Source organism: Myzus persicae, unplaced genomic scaffold (assembly GCF_001856785.1).
Source record: "Myzus persicae strain clone G006 unplaced genomic scaffold, MPER_G0061.0, whole genome shotgun sequence".
Taxonomy (NCBI): domain Eukaryota; kingdom Metazoa; phylum Arthropoda; class Insecta; order Hemiptera; family Aphididae; genus Myzus; species Myzus persicae.
Genome location: NW_019103873.1, coordinates 201,797 through 224,649, shown reverse-complemented (window position 1 = coordinate 224,649; position 22,853 = coordinate 201,797). Strand labels below are relative to the sequence as shown.

Below are 22,853 nucleotides of genomic sequence, written 5' to 3'. Positions count from 1 at the left end.
ATTCGCGGTCTTTGTCGTGACGAAATTTTTATATATTATTTATGTTTCCCTCGCCGGAGAGACGCACTCGTGACGATGACCACCGGACACGGTCGTTTTATTTTTAAAATTCGCCGACGCCACCGCACGAGTCACGAATGCAAGACGACGACGACAACGGCCGCGGCGTAGTCCAACCGCCACTGCGCATCGGCGCACGCTTCCGCAGTTCGCACTTCGTCGCAGCCTGATGCGCGCCCTTGCCCTTCACACACACCAGCGCAAAAATGTGAATCGAGTTCTTGTGACGTCACGGCGCGGGTCGGCAAAAAACCGGACGAGATCAGCAGCAGTACCAGGAAAAGACCAAACGCATTAATATACTGCAACGGTATAAGTGTGTGCGTGTACCGCGGAAACGAACCGGCGCGGTTTATATATGGGTAGTAACCAGCACTACTAACACTACTACTATTATTACGAGTACTACTACCACTACTACTACAACAATAACAACAACAAATGAACAAAGCCGCCGTGTGACGCCGCGAGTAATGATGTCACACGTGCATAGTGTACATATATATATACATGTATATATATCACATTATATTATGATTAATCGATACGTCGTAATTTGACCATTGATAATGATACTCGTGTTTGAACATAAGTTAAATATCAATGGCTTTGACGTAGTGTTTTTAAAATGTGTTTCATGATATCGGTTTTGGGCCAAGACGAAGAGATGAAAACATTTATTTTTAATTAATTAAGTTTTATTCATCGATCCCGTGCATCCCCCACGCCTTGTTCATTAATTTATTTTGGATTTTTTGTCAGGATAATGACGTGTGTGGGCGTGAGTGTTTGACTCATACTATCAGAACGTTGCGATTTGTGGGAAATCATTCATATAATATGAAGTGTGCAGTTTTTTGAGTTTTTGCTCGGCCCTTGAATAGACGAAAACGTCACGACGCAAAAAAAAAAAATTGTAAAAAACGCCTCGTTGCCGGTTGGTTGGCGAACGACTGTCGTACTCGTATGCTGCGGGCGATCGTCTTCACACACGCATACGGATTATGGCACGAGTGTGCGTCGGCCGTCGACACACACAATGTGTGAATGTGCACTAGCAGCTAAATAGTTAATAATAATAAATAAATAGTAATGTAAAGGCCACATCAGTTTATCATCTCCTCCAAGGCCATTTAGTGTTTCCCGTCCCGTTTATTTATTTCTCCCTATCTCATCATAGCCGTTGTCGACTAGTCGTAACTTGTAGAAATGTGGAGTACTGACTACACTACTACAGCACTTAGTTCCTATATAGTTAGCTTTGTATTAATGTATTGTAATATTGTTCTCCTCTTGAACAACACGAGTCACCACTGCCACCACCAGTCGCCTGTGAACACGCGTGTGGTGTGTGCAAATGGACAACGCGATTTATTCCCCGTCCGCGGCCGCACTGGTGGCGCGCTTGCTGCTCCCCACCCCGGAAAACGACGAGTCATCGCGCGTTTGCGCACGCTAGGCCGCGCATCCTTCTATTGTGCGTGTGCAAGTCGTCGTCCCGTCCGCCGTTCGCCATACCACTGATATCATACGCGTTTCTGATTTGTCGTCATTTCGCCCGACGAGTTCGACGAGTGTTGCGTGGCTCCGCGGTGATATATATATGTACACATAGTTTTTTTTCTCCGCTCCCCGTTCGACGCTACAGTGCTATACGTATCGCCGCGTTACTCTCCGCCGTGCGCACTCGCTCCGAACAGTCGTTTCGGCAGGCGGAATCGTCGCAAGTGTCTCTTTTTTTTTTTTGTTGTTGTTTCCATCATAAAGTAAATTTACTCGTCGTCGAGTGAGAACAGTGCAAAAACGTTTTACGTCGTACGGGCTTGGCGGACAGGAAGAAATCGGTGAGTATTACACGTACGCGCATGGCGCCGCGCTGGCGGACATATTTAATTTTTTTTCCTGGGTGTCGCCATTTTAACGTCGACTAACGCCAGTCCTTTGTCTCAGTTTTCCGTCCAGTAAACCGTAGTTTTTTCTGCGGAAAATTCGACCTTTTTTGGTGCGTCGCCCATACGACGACGGTGGAGGCGGCGGCGGTGGCGAGGCCAACTCACTACGCCGCACGTCCTTGACGGTCCACATAAATAAATCCATTGTCGCCGTACTCGTTATTGTTGTCGTTTGTCCTGTTCCCTAAAGATATCATCATGACGTTGTCTCGTCGGTGGTTTTTCGATTGGAACCCGTTTTTTTCCGTCCGGAAAACAACGAAGAAAATTTCACTTCCAGCCCCTCCCCCACCTCCGCCCCTTCACCGCGGCGCCCACTCTTGGCCGCGGGTAGGTTGTTGACGGTGTTGATGCTATGCAAATTAGGTTAAAAGCGCCCGATGGCTGCGTAGTCACCGCGGTGTCCGCTATTATCATAGCGACGAACAGATTTTGTGTTCACGGCGATTTGACCGCGGAACCGTTCGTGATCCGCTAACCCCGTCGACGGCTGTTCCTCGTCCGCGACGGACACCTGCCTGCTGCAATACATTATCATTATCATTGTTCTAAATAAAATATCAAACGCAACTAGGAAGTGCGTGTCGTCCGCCGCCGTGTCTGTGTGTGGGTACACTGTCAATTGGCTCGCGACTGTTTCCTCTCAAGTCGTCGACGTCGCAATTATTGCTTTGCCGTGTATTTTTAAGACGTCAAAGTCCCCGCGCGATCTTCTGCTGCCACCGTGTTTGTATGCAGTGAGCTCATCGTTTTTTGTTTTCTCGATTTTTAGCGCACACACTTATCACATTGTCGAGCGACTACAACGGTAGTTGGACCCGATGTTGACGTGACGGTGATGATAATTATTATTCTCTGACGTTCGCGTTTAGTGCGATCGTCGTGTGTATGGCTGTGGACGACGGTTGTGGTCGCGGCCACTCGCCACTAACCCCCCCGCCGATCGCGGGGTCGTGATAATCTCCGGGACAGCCGAAACGATTGAAATTTTTGTTTTCCCAATCGATTATCCCGTTAACAACGACTTCCGTGTGTGTGTGTTGCGTTACGAGTGACCAATGACAGATGGAAACAAAGATGATTAAACAAAGAACACACGGCGTGCCTGTGCGTGAGTGTGTGTTTGTGGTGTAATCACGTCGATTGCATAAAGGTTATTATAAACGTGCGTAATAATGGTTATTGTTCCATACCGTCGTAGTCGAGAGTGAATTGCACGGGTTTATCTCGGCCATATCACGGATTTTCGTTCGACGAAATTAGGCTTACAATTTGTTTTTCTCCCGTAGAACCGTCTCTTTAGAGTTTTGTTGATTTTCGTTTCGTCTAGAGCCACGCAAAAACTCTCTAGCGGCAAAACATATAATTATAATATTATACAGTACAATAGCGATGGATACCTAAGCTGGTGCGTCGTTAAATATAATATTATTATGTTAAAATATTACGGTGTGGGTATATACTAAATTGTTGTGTGTATGGAATACATTATTATTTATTGTGTGTTATCTTACTGTGTAAACCAAAAACAATATTCGTTATAGATTTTGTTTTATATTTCTGTGTCACTCGGGCCTTTCCTATCTAATTGATAAGTAGTTTGATTAAAGAAAAAATGTTCAAAGGTTATTTGTATTATTCTTTCAGATAACAAGTCTTACTACGTCATCAGTGATATTTTGATTGATTTCAACTTTAGGAGAAAGTAAGTATTTGAAGGATTTTTAATTTAGTTACTGTATCTACCTAATATTAATGTTTATAATTAAATAGTTATATAGTTAAATGATTTGTTTTTAACTTAATGTGTAATATATTCAATGATTCTGTCTTACTTTACTTTTTTTTAAGGCAGCTGGTTTTAATAACGTAATTGTGTCCTAAAAAATAACATTTCAAAAATAATAGCCCTGTCCTGTAGAATCCATCTAATTTGATAGGTTATCGTTAAATTAATAGAGAGACATATTCTACAGCCTGCCTTGGACTTAGTTTTTCAATTTTTTAGTTTTTTTTTTTACAAATTATGTTTTACCATTCTTTAAAATAAATTAGAAAATCAAGAGTTCTATGCTGTCTGTTGAACATCTTATTCTTTCATAATAAAAAAATAAGTATCAAAATCTAACAATTCCTCAAGGCTTGAGAGTTTCTTTGATGTCACTTGTTAATAAAATCACCATTTCAACCAGTCCCCCTTCCCTAAATAGGTAATCCATAGTTGATAAGTGGAAAAGTTATAATTATAATAAGGTGACTAATTTTACAAAATATAATTTTCAAATTGTATATAAAAATCAGTTTTGGACCCCATTTAGATAAATTATTATTATTCCTAAGTTTTTTTCATTATTCGTTGTAGTATAGGAGGTTGGTAGATACGTATTCACCTTCCAAAAGATTGGTAGACCTAAGTTGGTTCTACAATGCCCAGTTAAGTGTTAGTTAACGTTAACCGGCAGATTTTTATTACTGGCAGAATTTTCCCCGTTAAGTGTCCGTTAACTTTAACTGGACATTGTTATAACAGCCCTTAAAATATGTAATCATAATTCATAATCATTGATTTCTAAATATATTCAGTATTGAATATGAATGTAAGTTCTGGATAATATTTTAGTATTTAATATTACCATTTTTATTTTATGTGTATGAAAATACTATCTTAGACCAGTGGCACAACCAGGATTTTTTAAGATGGGATGGTGTCCAAGAACTATAAAGCTATAATTATTACTATTATAATAAAAAAAAATATTACACACCTATTAAACTACATAAACCAATCCCAATGACCAGGATAATACTACTAACTTAAGCACAAAATTACCATGTTCAATTTATAACTTCCTTATAGTCGTTTTAATAAATGAAAATATAACTGAAGCCGTTTTGATATATAATTAGTTTGAGAGACGTGATCAGTTCTGAGTTCTCTGTACCCCCTTCCATGTAACTCCATGAATTTGATACTGTGAAACATCTTGTTTCTTAGTATGTGTATGAAATTGTTGGAAATTTAACTAAATTTGTTGGACATTAATAATTTAGAAAATATGGCTACGTAACTATCAATTTATATACCTATAATTTGTTTCATGTTATTATCCCTTATGTATTTTTCACTATTTTTGTCTTTAGTTGTCTTATGTGTAATGTTCGCTTTGTTTAGTATGTAACAATTATTTTTAAATATTAATTTTGATGTACCTACTGCCTATTTTAAATCTTAAAAATTAATTTATTAATGTAGATTCTTTCGTGAATAAATTTAAAATAATTTTTTAAATGCACAAAATTGGTAAAGAGGGAAATAAAGTATTGATCACAATTGTCGTGATAGAGGACATGCCAAGGTCTTCTCATTTAATATACGACAATTCTATCTCAAATCCTAACTTGGACAACTGGTTTAAGTGGTTATGTTTTAAAATATTCTATGATAAATACTAATTTACATAACTAAATCTATATTGATCATTGTTGTATACTTAAGGAGTTAAAACAACTAAATATTATACAGTTAAAATTGAATTCATAATATTATTAATATATTTTGTTAATTAATTAAACTATTAATGCTTGTTTGGAGCATATTAAGGTACTTTTCATTGATTAACAAATTTCCACCACACAACTGTTTAAATTTATGAATAAAATTCTATCTAACCCAGGAGACAATTTACAGTTGATTCCCTATTTATTGAGTTATTGTTATTATTGTCATCCTATTCACCTAATATTTTTTTTTTATTGTTATTTACAATAAGGTACTTCTAGCTTTCACTATCTATACCTACAGATGTAGGAAAGGTAATACATTTTGGCGTGTTTAACGCTATAATTAAATTATTACAATTTTAAGTTAGGTGATAACAATAGTTAGAGCCTTGGGTTAGAATGTTTCTTGAGGAATTAAATCATGCGGGCGTCCTTGTTTGAGGCGGATTTGTGGAAGTGGTCCGATGTTGATGTGGTAGTGCATTGAGCCTGTTGACTTGTGGATGGATGCGAAGAAGCTCACAGCCAAAATTTTGATATGGTCTTGAAGAGTTGAAATTTGTAGGTCTTTGTGTATATTTGAGTTCCTTACAAACTCACCAAATATTAAAGTGTTTAATTTCCACTTAAAATAAATAAGACTTAAAATAGTATCTAATTTACATAAAATATATCTAAATTAATATTACTTAAAATACTACAATTTTCTGATACCCATAATCTGTATAAAAATTCCTAATAATTGTTTTTTTTCAGATGTTCTTCATCAAAGAACCAATGTTTTCGTGACATTCATTTCAAAGTAATAATGCAATATTATTCGTCTGTTTCACAACCTGTGATTAATCAATCATCAATTACACTTGCGTGACGTTTAAGGTAAATATTATAATTTCATAATTTCTTTCTTATATTTAACTATTATATTTTTTAAATATTATGATATTATATGTAAATAATTATAAAAAATCACCAAAGTTTAATTATATTTATTATATATTAATATTGTATAATAATAATATAAATATTAATGATATTATATACCTACCTAAATATTCATAGCTTTTACCTAAAACCAGTGGCATATTTATGGGGGATCAATAGGCACATTAGACCCCCCCCCCCCGGACGCTTTTTATTATTTTGCTTAATGTATGTTTATTTCTTTTTATATAATATAATTTAACATTGTTAAAATGTCATCAACATCTATTTTAAAGTGAGGTATATAATATTTTTTGCCCCTTCACTCCCCCAAAAATGGTTCACAGCTCTGCCACTACTGCCGAAGACATTTATATTATATATAACCAGCTGGCCAACTTTTTCAATTCAATTAATTTGGATGGCAAAGTATAAAAAAAACAAACTGTAATTTATAGGTAGATACAGTGAATATAGTTATTTTAAAACTAATCATTAACAAGTATATAGTAGCACCCATGATGAATTGAATAAAAAGACAACTAAGTTATACTATACATTATTGTACGGTGTACATGTCCTAAAAAGCATCGACTTCGCCGCATTCTATTGTTGATGACTAATATGTAAATAATTAAATTTAACATTAAATCTGTGTTATTTCATCTGATTAATACTGGACTAATATATTAATAGACTTTATACCATGTTTAACTTCTAAGGTATTGTGATACTAATAATATTATAATATTGTGATTTTTGAAATATAACATTTTACCTATGAGCTGTTATTGTATTGATACAGGATAATGGAATTTAATTATTTATACATATTTTATTATGCAATTAAGATATTAATGAATAATTGTACCAGCTATATTATTATGAATTATGATTTGTATACTGGTCGTGGTTCTAAATAACTTAAATAAAAATAAAAACATATAATTATCATTTATTAATTTTTTATACACAATCATTGAACTAAACCACAGGTTAAAGTAGCAACTGACGCGCGACCGCAGCGCTACCTGTGGGTGACAGTCCGTCCGTTTTCTATCACCTTATAGTTTATTCTAGTTTTCATGAGAGCCGTATGCTTTTATTGTGTTCCAGAAATTTCAATAATTTACCTATTATTTTTATTTCAATCAATAAATAAGATAATTATTGATAGAATAGTAAAATTATTAATTGATTACGGGTCGGACACAAACTGATATCTATTAATAATCGCCAGTCGTGACAACCCCTTGGTGTGTATCTAGTATTACTTAATGTGAAATGTTCAGTATTCTTACAACAAATTTATCAGTTATTTTTTCTGTAAGTTAACCCGGTGAGAGGAAATCCCCTGGAGACTTCCAAATTAAAAAATATTTCAGAACTGTTATATCGCCGAGTTTATTCCTCTATAATTTATATTTATGAGTATATTATTATCATTTTAATTTTAATAATATGTTTGGTATATACTTGGAAGGTTTCATTTTTATTGCATATCAATATAAAATTTGTTTAACAAATACTTAGTCTTATATACAGTAAGCACTATTTACTATTTTTACTACAATTTTGGAATTACCCGAGTATATAAACGATAATAACAGATAGTATCTGGGTGTCTATCAATTTTTATGACTTTCCTATATTAAATCATGTTAAATATTTAAAAATATAATATATTTAATCATGCTTAATATCCATATTTTACTATTAAAGATATAAAATAGATCATAATTCAGTAGGTTTAAAGCAGTGATTTGTCTTTGTCGAACACGTCATGCAACATATATTTAGATAATTTGGAATTTTCTTTCCTACGTACCGGTTGAGATCTAGTGAACGATATCAATTCTGAATACAGATTTGAATTTATCACTTAAGATAAACTCTTCTTGATTTTAGACTTAATTTTTTGATAAATTTCAGAATTCTTATCGCATCCCCAAATTAATCGGTACGTTGAAAATATAATAAACATCTAAATTGTGATGTTGCGCGTGTGTTGTAATAACGGACAGAAACCACTTTCAATCCCCTTGGACGTATTGTATTACCTAGTTTAGGACGCTTAAACATAATAATATAAATACGTAATAAAAATGTATCATACTCTTCTGTAAATACGTAATAAGAATGTATAATACGCTTCAATAGAATTGGTTATCTTTGTCTTCACGTAATCACGTGAGCATCACAAATATACGTTAAGTTGTGAGTACTGTGTATAAATTGGATATTTGATTAGACTAATTAATAATTTTATAGTTCTAATATTGGATAAAACTCTGCCTTGTTGTCAAATTCGTAGAGCATAGTTTCAATTTTAAAATAATTTTTTCTTGATATTTTATCAAAGATTAACTTTTTAGAATGAACAATGTGTGTACCTTTTTTCAACTAATGTGCAATACTTAATCCTTTATAAAAATAGGTTATAATTATCCTTTATCGAAATTAAAATTCTTCAAGCCACCTTTCTTCTTTTTCCTTCATTTCAAATGAATAAATTATTTAATGACTGACAATTAATGCATTAATAAATGCAGCTAACGCATGTTTGTCAATTTTGTATTCATTCGGTGGCATGAGCATTTAGCATATCACTTTTGGTAAATATTTAATTAAGTTTTAGAATAATTGCAAGTTTTGTGGTAAAAACAAAAAGGATATAAAACACTCACACCATTTATTGATTTTAATGATATCGCTGAATAACCTATGGGTAAAATTGGTGACATATTTGAAGTTCAACAAATTTTGTTTTTGGGGGTGCGTTCAATCTCATAGTAATACATTTTCCAATGATCGATATATTTTCTTTCCAATTACATTTTTTACAATTGAAGTGTCTTAGTTATGTTGTTAATTTTTAATAATGTTAGTATTCTCCATGAAATTCAAGGTTCAACTAGCTAAATATAATACATTTATACAAAACAGGTTATATGCTGGGTTTTGTAAAGTGATCGAATCATTGCTGAAATAATTTAAAGAGAAACATTAGAAAGAATGGAAAAATAAATTTTTTGAATTAGGTATCTGTGTTATAAATCAAATAGTATGTTTGTATAACTAATAGTATTGTTTACATTGTAACCAACTAACTGAACATGAACAATTATAATAATTGTATATTATAATATATTGTATAATTTTATATTTCTTTTATTCAGAGTACACTGATATTAAAATCTTAAGATATTGCTTGAAATTTAAATATTCCTTGGTGATTTTTAGCATTATTAAATTGATATAGATTTATTATATAATTATTTATATTTACTTAGTAACTAATGTTTACATGATTTTAATTTTTTTTTTTATGTAGATAATTTCTGTTGGCTATCAAAAGCCGTTCAGATTATCATTAAACGGTATACAACAATTTCTTAATACAATGGAGCGAGAATCCAATTCCATGCAGGCTTTGTGTCGTGGTGGATGTGGCTTCTATGGTAACCCATCTACAGATGGTCTTTGCTCTCTGTGCTATAAAGAAGCACTGAAAAAGAAACAGACACCACCACAAACAGCTCCATCGCCACCTTCAGTCTCCGCTCAGAGTATGATGGAGACTGCCATACCTACCATACCAGTGCTGCAGATTCCACCTGTATCCGCCTCTCCTATTTTGCCCACAGACTCAAAAAAAGATGTAAATTTCCATTCACCATTAAATTAACTATAGTTATATAATTTTGAATATATAATTTTTTTAAGATGGACAATGGTTTGGCATGCAGTTCTAATGACAGCAGTCTCATGGACGATGGTAAAAATGATGACGATGATGATAAAGACAAGTCTAAAAAGAAAAACCGATGTGCCATGTGCCGCAAAAAAGTCGGTCTTACAGGTAGAAATAAAGCTTTAATTAAATTTATAACATTCTGATATATATATACATACATATATATAAATCTATAACATAACAAAAAAGTATTGAAATTTTTATGTTTCAGTGTATATATTTGGTATGGCAACTAAAAAAAAATAAACAAATGACAGTTATGAGTTAAAAGTGGGGGTTGGCAAGCCGAGCGAGCAGGGGGCAAAGCCCCTAGTATAATGGTATAAATAAATATGTCATCTGTATGACAGCAGATAAGTAGATACTAGGGGCAACAGGTGTATTAAAGTTTAAAAAAAAATGTATCATTATACTCTGTTTGGTGAGAAAACTCTCCAAGGCCCGGCCATCAATTGGTTCTTCTGCGCTTTCCAACTTGACATCATACTATAATCAAAATGGTCTTAATGATAGGTTGTTTTACGGCAATGTGCAGAAGATCTGATTTATGGGGGGCCGTGGCATGATCTCTTAAACAGAGTATAGATTCTACAAACTTCTGGAATAAAAGTTAATTTCACCCAAAAATTTGAAAACAAAACTGTTATTTTGCTTACATTTTTATCTTTTAAAATTTTGTCTAAACTACTAGGAATTTATAAAAATTAATGTATCTAATTAATTTGTTTTTATAAAACTGGCATGAAAATGTAGAAAAAGTACTGATATTTATATTTCTAATTTATTTCTACACCTAAATTCCTAATACCCTTTCTCTCACATGAACTGAACCACATTTGATTCTTATTCCTATTTCTAAAAAATCAATCTGAATTTAATCCTTCAGCATATAAATATTGTCTTTATATTGATTAGTAGTTGATGTATACATTTTTTATAACTTATAAAAACAGATCAATTTATTCCATTGTTTTTTTCTTATTTCATAGGTTTTGAATGCCGTTGTGGTGGCTTATTTTGCGGCATCCACAGATACTCCGACAAACACAATTGTTCATTTGACTACAGGGAGCTAGGAGCACAAGAAATCAGGCGCAATAATCCAGTAGTTGTTGGAGAAAAAATTCAGAAGATTTAATATTTTGAATTTAACACTTAAATAAGCGCATGAAAATAATGAATGTACCAATATAATAAAATATATGCATCTATATATATATATATATTTAAAATATAAATAAACTTCCACTGTAGTTTTATAACAACATAAAGTGTACATTCTTAATTTAATTAAAGGTATAGTAATTTTATTTTTCTAATGATTTTTGAAGCCTTACCTGTTTTCAAATTCACAATTGACACATTTTTTTCCATTTGTCAAAGGAAGAGGAGAACATTATAAATTTTTATTAACACTTTTGAAGAGCGTAGTCGCTGTGCAATAGATAAATGTATATAAATCAATGTTTTTTTTCTTTTTATTTTCGTGGATTTAGTTGGTTAGTTTTATGAAAAATTTATATCCTTTAAACATTGTAAGATTTTTTTTCACTTGTTAATTTTTTTTTTTTTGCTTCCCATAGTTTTCAAGAATTGTTGTAAGTCGTGCTCATCATGTTTTTATATATAGTTGGTTATTAGCTATTTTAGAAATGATTTTATGTTCTTTTTCATTATCTTTAATTATAAAAAATAAAACAAAATATTAATCGTTTAAAAAAAAACTAATTTAGTTGGAACCACTTAAGTATGAAATTATTTTCGATTTACTTATTATTATTATTATTATGATTATTATTATTATATAAAAATATATTTACGCGAACTATATTATATTTTTCTCTGTATTTTAGATAATGATGTTCTGTAAATTAAGGAGTTTTTTTGAGCAAAATAATCTTGTGTAAATATATTTACAAGACATGTTTAGATAGTACACAAAGATTTTTAAGCTATGTAAATAAAGTAATGGATTGAGTGTTGAGATATATTATCCTCTTTACTTTCTGTAATATTATGCTTTCATTAATATTTTTATGTTTAACTGTTTAACTGCATCATTATATCAATGTATGACAAATTAAAAGGATAAAAAAAAGAGAAAAATAGATCAGAAATGGTTATATCATAAAAGTGAATTTTTTTTTTATACATTTAATTTTATTGTATGAGATATACAAATCTAAATGATATGTATTTCATTGTATTAATACATTTTCTATTTGAACACTGAAATACTAAACCATGTATAATTGTCAAGACATGGATTGTTCTGGACCCAGTAACTTCCTATTAAGTTGCAAGTACTTTTAAATCTAAAAAAAGATAAACATTTATTATTACCAAAATATTCACTTAGTTACTAAAATGAATATGGTTTAGTTCTTCACATCTTGACAATAATTAATTGTTGCCACTCATAGCCGTAGCGTGAAAAAATTATTTGTGAAGATTATAGCCTTCTTTTATTTTTTCTTTGTGGTATCGACGCTGCTGGAACTTCTAGCAAATTCTGAGGGGGCTCAGGCCCCATTATTTACATATGTTGCCACTATTTAGATAAGAAACTCCTATTATTCTAGGCCTTAACATAAAATATTAATAATATTTATTAAATTTTAAGAGTTTTTGGTTATTCATTCAATCAATAATATACACAACACATACAATACATTTGAAATGGTATTTTAGTAAGTCAATTTTAACTTTTGGAATCTAACATTTGCGACAAACAGTATTGTATTAATTTTATTTCATCTTCATAAATGTAATTAGCTAACCTTTTTCAGAACGTTCTACTTTAATATCCTTCGATTTAATTTGTGGTTTGATATCCAGAAGCTGATCCGTTAAGCTTCTGTTATCATCTTCGTCATCATTTCCAAAAATAGGCCATTCTCTATCAGCACAAATTAGTCCTCTTTGTTCTAATAGTGTACGCAAATGATCCAAAACATATGCTCCATCAACAGACAATTCCGAAGTTAAACTACCAGAAGTAAAATATATTAGTAATGATTACATTGTATAATTTTAACTAAGTTTAATTGAAAATATCTTCACCTAGGATTGTCTTCTGTAATTTGTTCAACGGCATCTTCATCCAAGGTGTTAATCTCGACCCTAGGAGACTCCAAGCAAATGTTCTGCATTTCTTGTGCCTTCTCTGCGTAATAATCAGCAAGCTTATATAGCTTATCTAACAAACCGATATACTGAGGCGAACTTAAAGCCTGGTCTTGACTGATGTCACTTAGATTACTGTCCAAGCACTTTGATATATAATTCAAAATGTCTTTGTGATACTCCAAATTGGCTTTGGATATCTCCAAAATACTTTGTTCTAATCGAATACCTGAGTTTGACGATACTGAAAGATCATCCATTTCCTTAGGCGACATTTTTAATAAATTACATATGTATCTCATCAATTCCATATTAATCCAATTGTTATTATTGTTTGATTTACTCTTTTTTTGTTTTTTATCCCTCACGTATTCCTCTAATACTTTCAGTGTACTATTATAAAATGAATTTGGTAGTCCTACATAATTAAGACTTTCTTTTGACAGGTCTCTGAGTGTATCACTCTTACTGTTTATTGATTGTATATCATGTATAGGTGTTTGGTTTGTATAAATTTCATCAAACAAACGACGTTTCTTCTTTTTAATCCAGCTTAACATTTCATTTATGTTCTCCAATGGACGTTGTAGTGGAGATTCATTTTTCTTGTTGCCTTTGTATTGCTGCACAAATTGTTTTTGACATGTACCAGATTGACCTAAATAAATTTTGGATTCAAACAGAAAATTGAATAAATGTTACGGGTACATCATAGATAGTTAAAATATACTAAAGAATACAGATTCCAAAAGTTAAAAGAATTATTTAAAATGTTTATATAGGTACCACAGTTTGTAATACAAATACATATAGTACTATTTATAGTTTGGTTTAAATACTTATTTCTTCACAACTTGATTACAATTAATTCATCGAGCAGATACAACATTAACTAAGTGCAATCCGCCTATGTAAAAACACAACAAATTAATTTAAAATGTCACACTTAAATAATGACATAATATATGATATCCTTATATTATAAGTATTACAATAATCATGGAGGATAACAGTATAAATTAATATATTTTAACATTTTATGATTAATATGTGATGGAATTATTTTAATTTAAAATTACTATATTATTGGAAAATGCATTAAGTTATACAAAATATTCTAACAAGTGCATTACTATAATTTAATATTGTATAATTACAACTACTTGAATAAGATTGGTGATTAGTAATTACAATGAAAACTCTACATACACAAGAAAATGTGTCTGTTATAGAGAACCTTATGCAATTGGAAAGTTACTTCACACTAGTACAACATTAACTTTTTTCTCTAAATTAATATTTTAAGTTTAATTATGGTAGACAGACTTGAAACATTATCAAAACTTTCTAGCAAGTCTTATAAAGAAAATGAAATATTGAGGAATTTAAAAGTGCATGATATCCCTAAGATAGATGCAGCACAATCGACTATCGTACACATAATATACATGCAAAAGTTACCCAATGCACTCAGTGATTCGAAAAATAAATTATTGAATTTTACTATTTCATTGTCAGTGTATTTTAGTACTGAATATGACAGTGGAACCAGGAATAATATTCAATACACTTTTTTCATTACTTTAATTCTGTAAGACGTGTTGCAAAAAAAAAATAATTTTAAAGATTTTATAAGCTTGTCTTGAATTTTTAGTTTCATTAGTCATCAGTACAAAAATACACACAAGGTCTAAATAAGGTAGAAAAATAAAAAAATAATCAATAATATAGTTATTATTTTAAAATATTGAATAATTTATTGTGTGAAGTGGGTACTTTGTATACAAGTAAGATGACATTAAAACTATTCTGTTTATCATAGAAAACAAGCCCAGTGATGTCACTTAGCTTTCTTAAATTCTTTATATGTAAATAATTCGAGTAGAAACATAACACCAATACTATTTTTTTGGAATTGAATACATTTTTAAACTTAGGCAACTTAGTTTTTGTTTCTTTAAAAACGTATGATGTCATAATGTTAATGCCTATAAAATGACCAAATATTAATGCAAATAAATGAAAAAACTATTATACTACCATACAAATATTTGTAATTTTATATTTAGTGTTTACTAAATAATAAAAATAACACAACATACATTTTTTTTATTATTATATTAACATGACATTACAAATCATTAGAATTTGAATAATTTCCATTATAACATTGTCAAATCCAGAATAATTTGTTTCATGAAAAGGAGGATAAGAGTATATAATATAAATGTTTTATGATCAAATTGAAAAAAAAATGGAGAAGGTATCCCTTGATACAGCTACAAATTATAATGAAAAAGTATAAATAGAATAATAATATGATACAGACATTTGAATTATTGTGCATGAAGATCACTAATAAAATTATAAGACTATTTCTTAATAGTAAATTCTAATTTAAAAGTAATTATTACACATTTACTAAACACTTAGGATAAAAAATAATGTAATGTATAAATATTTATATTAATACTTGCTGTAAAATGAAAAAGTCAAATAGATAGAAAGGTAATTTTAAGGATTTAAAAGTTATAATTTTAAATATGCGTAAAACAATTTTAATTGAGTAGTTTTATCCGAGAAAATTATTGTTTGAGTTACTAATATTATAAAATATAAAATTAAATTAAAAATAAATTTGTAGTTAATAATATAGTTACTAAAAAAATGTTTGCGATCGCATGGGATTATTTTTAATAATTGATTTAGTATGCTGCTAAATTAATACAAGTTCCACAGATGAACATGTTTTAATTGATAAATAATACTTATCATCAAAAATAGAGAAATAATTACCTTTTAACATTTTCAAACTTATAATAATTTAAAAATATGTTTCATCTATCATATGAACTACATGGATATATATCAAGAAGTTGATCAGTTAAACTTCTATCGTCACCATCATCAATATGTTTGAACTTTGGCCATTCTTTGTCAGAATTAATAATTCCCTTTTCCTGTAGTAATTTATTTAAATTTCCTAATATATATTCTCCATCAACTGATGACCCTGATGATAAATTAATAGAACTATTCCTAAAAAAAAATGCAACAATTATTGATTATAACATAATAATAAGCAAATAATAGTAACTCACTCTTTAATAGTACTAGTATTGTTCTCAGAAGATTTTTTATTTACTATTTGAGGAGTTTCATCACAGATATTTTTCATTTCATGAGTTTTTTCTAAGTAATAATTTGTTAATTGTTCAAGTTTATTTAATAAGTTTATGTTTTTTGGAGAATCAAATACTGTTTCATTTATGTCAGAAATATCTGTATTTAAACATTTTGATATGCATTTCAACATTTTACAGTAATATTGAGTATCTTTTTCTGAATGCTGTAAAACATTTTCCTCAAATTGAATGCTCGAACAAGATGAAATTGATAAGTTATCCACATCTGAAGGTGACATTTTTAGTAATGTATTTATGTATGCTATTAGATCTTCATTTATTGACTTATTGACTTCGGTATCAAGAACTTTAAATTGTTTTTTTGATATATGTTCTTTTAATGTATCAAGCTGACCATTGTAAAATGAATCTGGAAGTTGAGCGTAATTTACTGGAATTTCCTCTCGTAATCTGTCACCAGAACAATGTCTTTCAGGTAAAGGTAATGTTTTAGGAATTGAAGAAGAAACTGCCTTCAATTTTTTGTTATCCACACCTGTATTTCCATGATTACCAGTAGATATCTCATTTACGAGCAGTTGTTTTTTGTTTTTAATTCTTTGCATTATATTGTTAATATTTTGCAAGGGTTTTCCAGAAGCAAATTTTTCTTTATAATTTAACTTGGTACTTGGTTGTATAATCATTTTTTTGGGTTCCTTTTCAAAATGAATATTTTTTTTTGAAGGTTGCTCATAATTAGTATTGGTGAGTTTTTTCTTTTTGCATTCCTTTTGAAAATGAATATTTTTCTTCGAAGGTTGCTCATAGTTAGTATTAGTAAGTTTTTTCTTTTTGCATTCCTTTTCAAAATGAATAGTTTTCCTTGAGGGTTGTTCATAATTAGTACTGGTTGATGTGGATGACGATATACATATAGATGTAGACGTATTTGACTCATCAAGTCTTATTTCTAAATTATAAAAACAAAATATATTGAGTAAATATATTAAAGTTTAAGAGAACACCACACCCGCATGTGTTGTCAGTCTTACAAACGTACAAAATGGCTAATTATACACCAACAATAATCCATTTTAGTCTGTTGTTTTTAAAATTAGAGCGAATTATTGGCTTAAGATAATGGGACATTTATTATGTTTTCATAAGTATTATAATTACAAAGAAAGTTGAGACATTTAGAAAATTAAATTTTTTTGTAAATTTTAAATTAAATTTGCTTCAAAATTAAAATATCAATAAAAACCTCTGAAATGCCCTAGACAATATTCTTACCTTAAAATTGTATAAGTCAATTTATTCTAATTTATACTTTTGAAAGACTGAGACATCATATATGAGTGTGACGTCCATCTTATGTACTACTAATAAAAAAGGAAAAAACTTGCATTTCTGTTTAGTGGATTTAAAGAGTAGCTTTGTCATTGCAATAGATTTGTTAAATTATACATCAATTACAATTATTGCATTCAAAAAATGATACTGATTAAATGAGATGGTTCATGAGTGGATCTATACTTATATTTATAGTGAATCATTTACTATTTTATATGTTAAACCACACCTAATGATGAAATGGTTTTTCTTTCCCACCTTTATTTCCAAAAATCGGTCCTTGCCAAAAATTAATTTACTATATTAATCTATGTGAAATGTAAGCTAAGCGATTGATGATCTTTATAACAGAGAATCACTATGTAGAGTATGGTATATGTTAACCAAACCCATTGATGCTGTTGACGCAGCCCACCACTGGAGCATCGGTAACTCTTAAACGATTAAAATTATATTTGTAAAAGTTTATCAAAATATTACTTACCAGTTATCTGTTTTTTAGTTTCATTTAATTTAATTCTTTCATTTGATGTATTTTCTTTTTTTCTAGTATTTTCTTTTGTTTTATTTTTTTCTTTAGATTCTGAAGGTGCATTATTTTGACATGTAATAGTAATTTCCTTAAAATTTAAAAATAAATTAATCTACAATAAAACAATGGTTAATATAGAATCAATTCAAACATACTTTTAAGTTATCGGGAAATAATTTGTTTCTAATGTTTTGTTCTTCAGCAGATAGTTTATTTAACTCTAAAACTAATGATTCGTAGGTTTTCAAATCTGTTTCTAGCTTTGAGAATTTAGATACATTTTCTTCATTTTCTTTATTTTCATCACTCGTGGTTAGTTGTTGTAATTTCTCCATTTGATTTTCTTTGGAACCAATAACTACTGACCAAGGTTTAGAAAATTTCTGCAGCAAAATAATATTAATTAGCAAGTTCACAACAAAATAATTAAAATTAAATGTTCAGTTTTATATTTTTACTTTATTTAAGTTCCTATTTATTACATTTGATTCATTCAAAGTTACTTGACTTGGAATAAAGAAACATTCATTGTGTTCTTTTATATTACGCCGGCGAGTATTATCATCGTCACTATAATCATTTAAAACAATTTGGTTTGTTGAAATAAATGAATAACTACTTAGAAATAAAATATTGATTAGTATTTACACATTCTGAACACTTGTTATTAGTGTTGACCGTATTTTTTCAACTGTCTTGTTGAAATGTGTTCTTCTATCCCTCATTTCTTTGTCCATCTGCTGTTCTTCTTGGATCCGTTGTTGTCGTTTTTCTGCTTCTGCGCCCCTTGATATGGCTTTACATCTGTCTATCAATCTTTTTTCGGCCAATACTATACATGGATCCTCCTAAACATCATATAAAACATAAAAAAACAAACTCATCGAGATTCGAGCTTAATTTATTGATCGTACTTGAACTGATGCAACTGAGTAACCATTACCAACATCTTGTATCAAGTAATTAAAATCACTTTTCAACTTGTGTACTGCCAGTGATTTAAATTTATGTTCTGTTATATTTTTTGTTGTATTGCGTTGATTCAGCTGAACTTCCACAGCCCCGTGGACACGATCACGTATTGTTTTAGCTAATGTTTTAGATTGGTCTCTAACCTGTCATTTATTAATCCATGCATATTTAAAGTTAAGTAATTAGTGTCATTGACATTATAATATGATTAACGCATAATATATTTACCTGGGCAAGTCGTAGTTTTCTTCTTCGTTCCCAGTCAGCGCGTTGCACACCATTAATGTCCATTGTTCATTAAACGAATTTACAACACGTACATGACCAATAAAAATAAAGATAAGAAGAATTGACAATTTATTGATGTACGAATAACTAGTTACTACTAGAAGTTAATTTTAAACCTTTTTTTGGAAAAACGGTTGTGCAACAAAAATAATATAAAGGTTGATATTACATTGTTTATTACCCCGCATCCAAGTTTAATTTCAACAAAATATGGGTTTTACATTCGATATTATAGAATGATGATTGCAGTGATTATAGTATTTAATAATTGTATAGTGTGGAATGTGGATTGGATTAGTTACTAGTTATTACAATTTTCAACTAAAAATATGCTTAGTTAGTCATGGTCAGTACCAAACGCCAAATTGTCAAATGGTGATTTAATTTTATATTTAAATATTAAATAATTATACAAAATATTGAATTTATGAGATAATTTTCAGCTTATACTGGACATTTCGTAATTTTGTATTATTTTACCGTTCAGTATTTCGTTATCTCGAAAACAGCCAACAGGTTATAGACGGTTAAATTTATAAATGCAACTTTTTATCTTGGTTACACTGTAATGATAAGCAATTTGATGATAATAAAAGACAAAAAAACTCAAAAGTACAATAATCATTGTACAATGAATGTGCAATACACTCAATACAGTATACAGATTACAGAGCACTTGAAAGTTGTAATGTATTAATTAGAATCTAATTAAATTGAGTCCTACTAGCTACTATAATACTGTGTATAAAAAAGGTTAGTGCGGGTCTTGTGAATATATTAATTATTTGCTATTTGCATTATTATTATATTGAACAGTGTTATATTTGCCAATTTTGAATGATTTTATAGTACGTTTACAAGTCAACATAAAATTATTATTTGGTTTTTTCCAAGACATCTTATTCGTGATTTGTAAGTTAATTAAGTATAATAAAAATAATTTTTAAATTAAGATTATTGTTATTTATTCAACAAGCATTAATTGTTTACTCAGGTTGTATATTATGATTTCTGATTCAGTTCAAGGAGCTGTTAAATGGATTACATATACAAATCCAGTCGTTACTAACTCAGTACAAGGGTTTAATTCAATGGCAAGTAAACATTGATGAATGTATTCCATAAGATATCTGTTTAGTTGTGTTTATAGCTCTGATTTAAAGAAATGTCTATTGTTGAGAATATTTCATATTGGCTCTATATACCTATAGACAATATGAAATTTTCCCATCTTGTATATTCATTTGTTTTCAGCTGCTTAAACTGCATACATTTTTATTCATAATTGAGTAAATAATGTGTTTTCAAAAATATTTTAATACTTGTAATCAAAAAACTACTTATTTGAAATTTGATATTTATGTATTTCAATACTTATATTTTGCTTCAAAGTATGGAATTCAAAATATTTTATCATTTAAAATAGTTAAAAACATAACAAATGATAATGATATAAGTAAATAATGTATCTATTAATTGTTTCAAAAATGTTTTCAATAAAATCAAATAATGAAACAATAACGAAAGCTTTATGATTAATGAGTGTTTTACATTAAAGAATAATCCTGTATATTATTTATTGTAAATAATGTTCAAGGGATATAGGTATCAAATAAACATTAGTTGCATATTATTTGTTCTATTGATTTAAAACTAAAGTTAAATGGTGTGTTTAAGCTATGATATACTTACTTTTTGTTTTTATATACATTTCTTTTATGAAACAATTGTTTAAATTTTTATGAATTTCATACAATTAATTTAAACAAAACTTTAAATAATTGGATATATTAAATTTTTTTTTTCCTACGAATGCTTGTTGAATATACATAATTTATATTTTTTTATCTATCATTTTAACATTTATGTTCCAAGATAAATTAATTTAATTTCTGTTAAAACTGAAGGGCATCCTAATAATTTGGTTTCTTAATATTTTAATTGAAATAATTTTATAGCTAAATTGGATTGGAGTAACGAGTTCTAGTGAAAAACAAAAAATTATGAAGATGGAGAATGTCAATATATTTCAAATGCTTGGGAAAAATATCTGTTTCTATAAAATGGCTGGCCTTTTAGGAGCATCTGCTGTTATATTAGGAGCTTATGGTGCCCATGGTAAATAAAAATAAAAAATCACAAAGTATTACATACATTTTAATACCTCGTCACTATTAATTTTAGGTTTTTATTCCACTATTTACTTTGATTGGTGAAGAGTAAACATAACACAGAAATATATTTTTAAATAAATTAAAATTAAATTTCATTATGACACAATAAAGTAAAAAAAAAAAGAGTTATCTTAACTTAAATTAAAAGCCCATTTTTGTTATTTGAAACTAATAAAATCATATAAGACTTTGTAATTTATGTTAGATAACTGATAAGTACTTCAAATTATGTTTTTGAAGCATTTTTTCATTATATAAGTACTTAAGCTAAAAAGAGTAGAAACAAAAAAAAAATATATGAATTTATTAAGGTTATTAACTGCTACCTATTTATTTTAATTTATATTTATTTTTAGTTGTTGCTCATAAAGCTAATCCAGAAGAAATAAGAAATTTTGAAACAGCAAATCGGTATCATTTTTACCATACTTTTGCATTATTTGGTGTACCATTTTGTCGTTTTCCTAGAATTGTAAGTATAATAATTTGAATATTTTTAAGTGTTATTTGTCCTATTAAAATGTTATTTCTTTCAGACTGGGGCGCTCTTTATCAGTGGAACTTTAATATTTTGTGGTACATGTTACTACAACGGACTGACAGGAGATAAAACATTTAACAAATATACACCCACTGGGGGCATGTTATTAATTGCTGCTTGGATGTCAATGATTCTTTAGAAAATTAATGGTTTTAAGATTTTTACCTGAAATATTAGTGAATATAATAAGGATTATATACTTTTGATAATAAGTTTTTCTAATATTGTTAATAATGATTTATCTGTAGGTGTATGCCTTATACTCTTATTGTTTGTGTTTTAATTTGAAACAATGTGTTTATATAAAATCAACTGGTTTAAATATTATATGATTGTATATAATTTTAGTGAATGAAAATTAAATAGGACTGGTAATATATTAGCAGAGTTTGAGACTAAAAAGTGCTAAAATATGAACCAATAAATTAATAAACTTAAAAATATGCACTAAAAGTGAAAAAAAAAGCACTTAAAATATTAATTATAAAAGAAAAAATTAATTATAAATATTTGTTATGAATATAAAAAAAATTGTAATTTAAATA

General features: G+C 29.4%; 4 protein-coding genes across 4 annotated transcripts; 2 read left to right on the top strand and 2 right to left on the bottom strand.

Moving 5' to 3' along the window:
- Positions 1-1,600: 1,600 nt before the first annotated feature.
- LOC111035725 (AN1-type zinc finger protein 6) lies at positions 1,601-12,180 on the top strand. The gene is made up of 6 exons (XM_022317462.1): positions 1,601-1,904; positions 3,660-3,717; positions 6,270-6,392; positions 9,772-10,098; positions 10,164-10,299; positions 11,184-12,180. The coding sequence occupies exons 4-6, from the start codon at positions 9,841-9,843 to the stop codon at positions 11,330-11,332; spliced, it is 543 nt and encodes a 180-aa protein (XP_022173154.1). The 5' UTR covers positions 1,601-1,904; positions 3,660-3,717; positions 6,270-6,392; positions 9,772-9,840; the 3' UTR covers positions 11,333-12,180.
- On the bottom strand, positions 11,754-14,075 carry LOC111035724. The gene is made up of 2 exons (XM_022317461.1): positions 13,258-14,075; positions 11,754-13,183 (listed from the first exon to the last, which is right to left on the bottom strand). Exons 1-2 carry the CDS (start codon positions 13,878-13,880, stop codon positions 12,970-12,972), a joined length of 837 nt encoding a protein of 278 aa, XP_022173153.1. The 5' UTR covers positions 13,881-14,075; the 3' UTR covers positions 11,754-12,969.
- Positions 14,076-15,419: 1,344 nt separating this feature from the next.
- Positions 15,420-20,097, bottom strand: LOC111035723 (girdin-like). Its single transcript, XM_022317460.1, has 8 exons — positions 19,534-20,097; positions 19,248-19,448; positions 18,982-19,181; positions 18,792-18,903; positions 18,489-18,716; positions 18,286-18,421; positions 16,422-17,418; positions 15,420-16,359 (listed from the first exon to the last, which is right to left on the bottom strand). Exons 1-8 carry the CDS (start codon positions 19,594-19,596, stop codon positions 16,158-16,160), a joined length of 2,139 nt encoding a protein of 712 aa, XP_022173152.1. The 5' UTR covers positions 19,597-20,097; the 3' UTR covers positions 15,420-16,157.
- A 138-nt stretch (positions 20,098-20,235) lies between these two features.
- LOC111035726 (transmembrane protein 256 homolog) lies at positions 20,236-22,620 on the top strand. The gene is made up of 6 exons (XM_022317463.1): positions 20,236-20,346; positions 20,443-20,505; positions 20,588-20,687; positions 21,552-21,711; positions 22,124-22,239; positions 22,304-22,620. Exons 3-6 carry the CDS (start codon positions 20,598-20,600, stop codon positions 22,445-22,447), a joined length of 510 nt encoding a protein of 169 aa, XP_022173155.1. The 5' UTR covers positions 20,236-20,346; positions 20,443-20,505; positions 20,588-20,597; the 3' UTR covers positions 22,448-22,620.
- Positions 22,621-22,853: the final 233 nt, after the last annotated feature.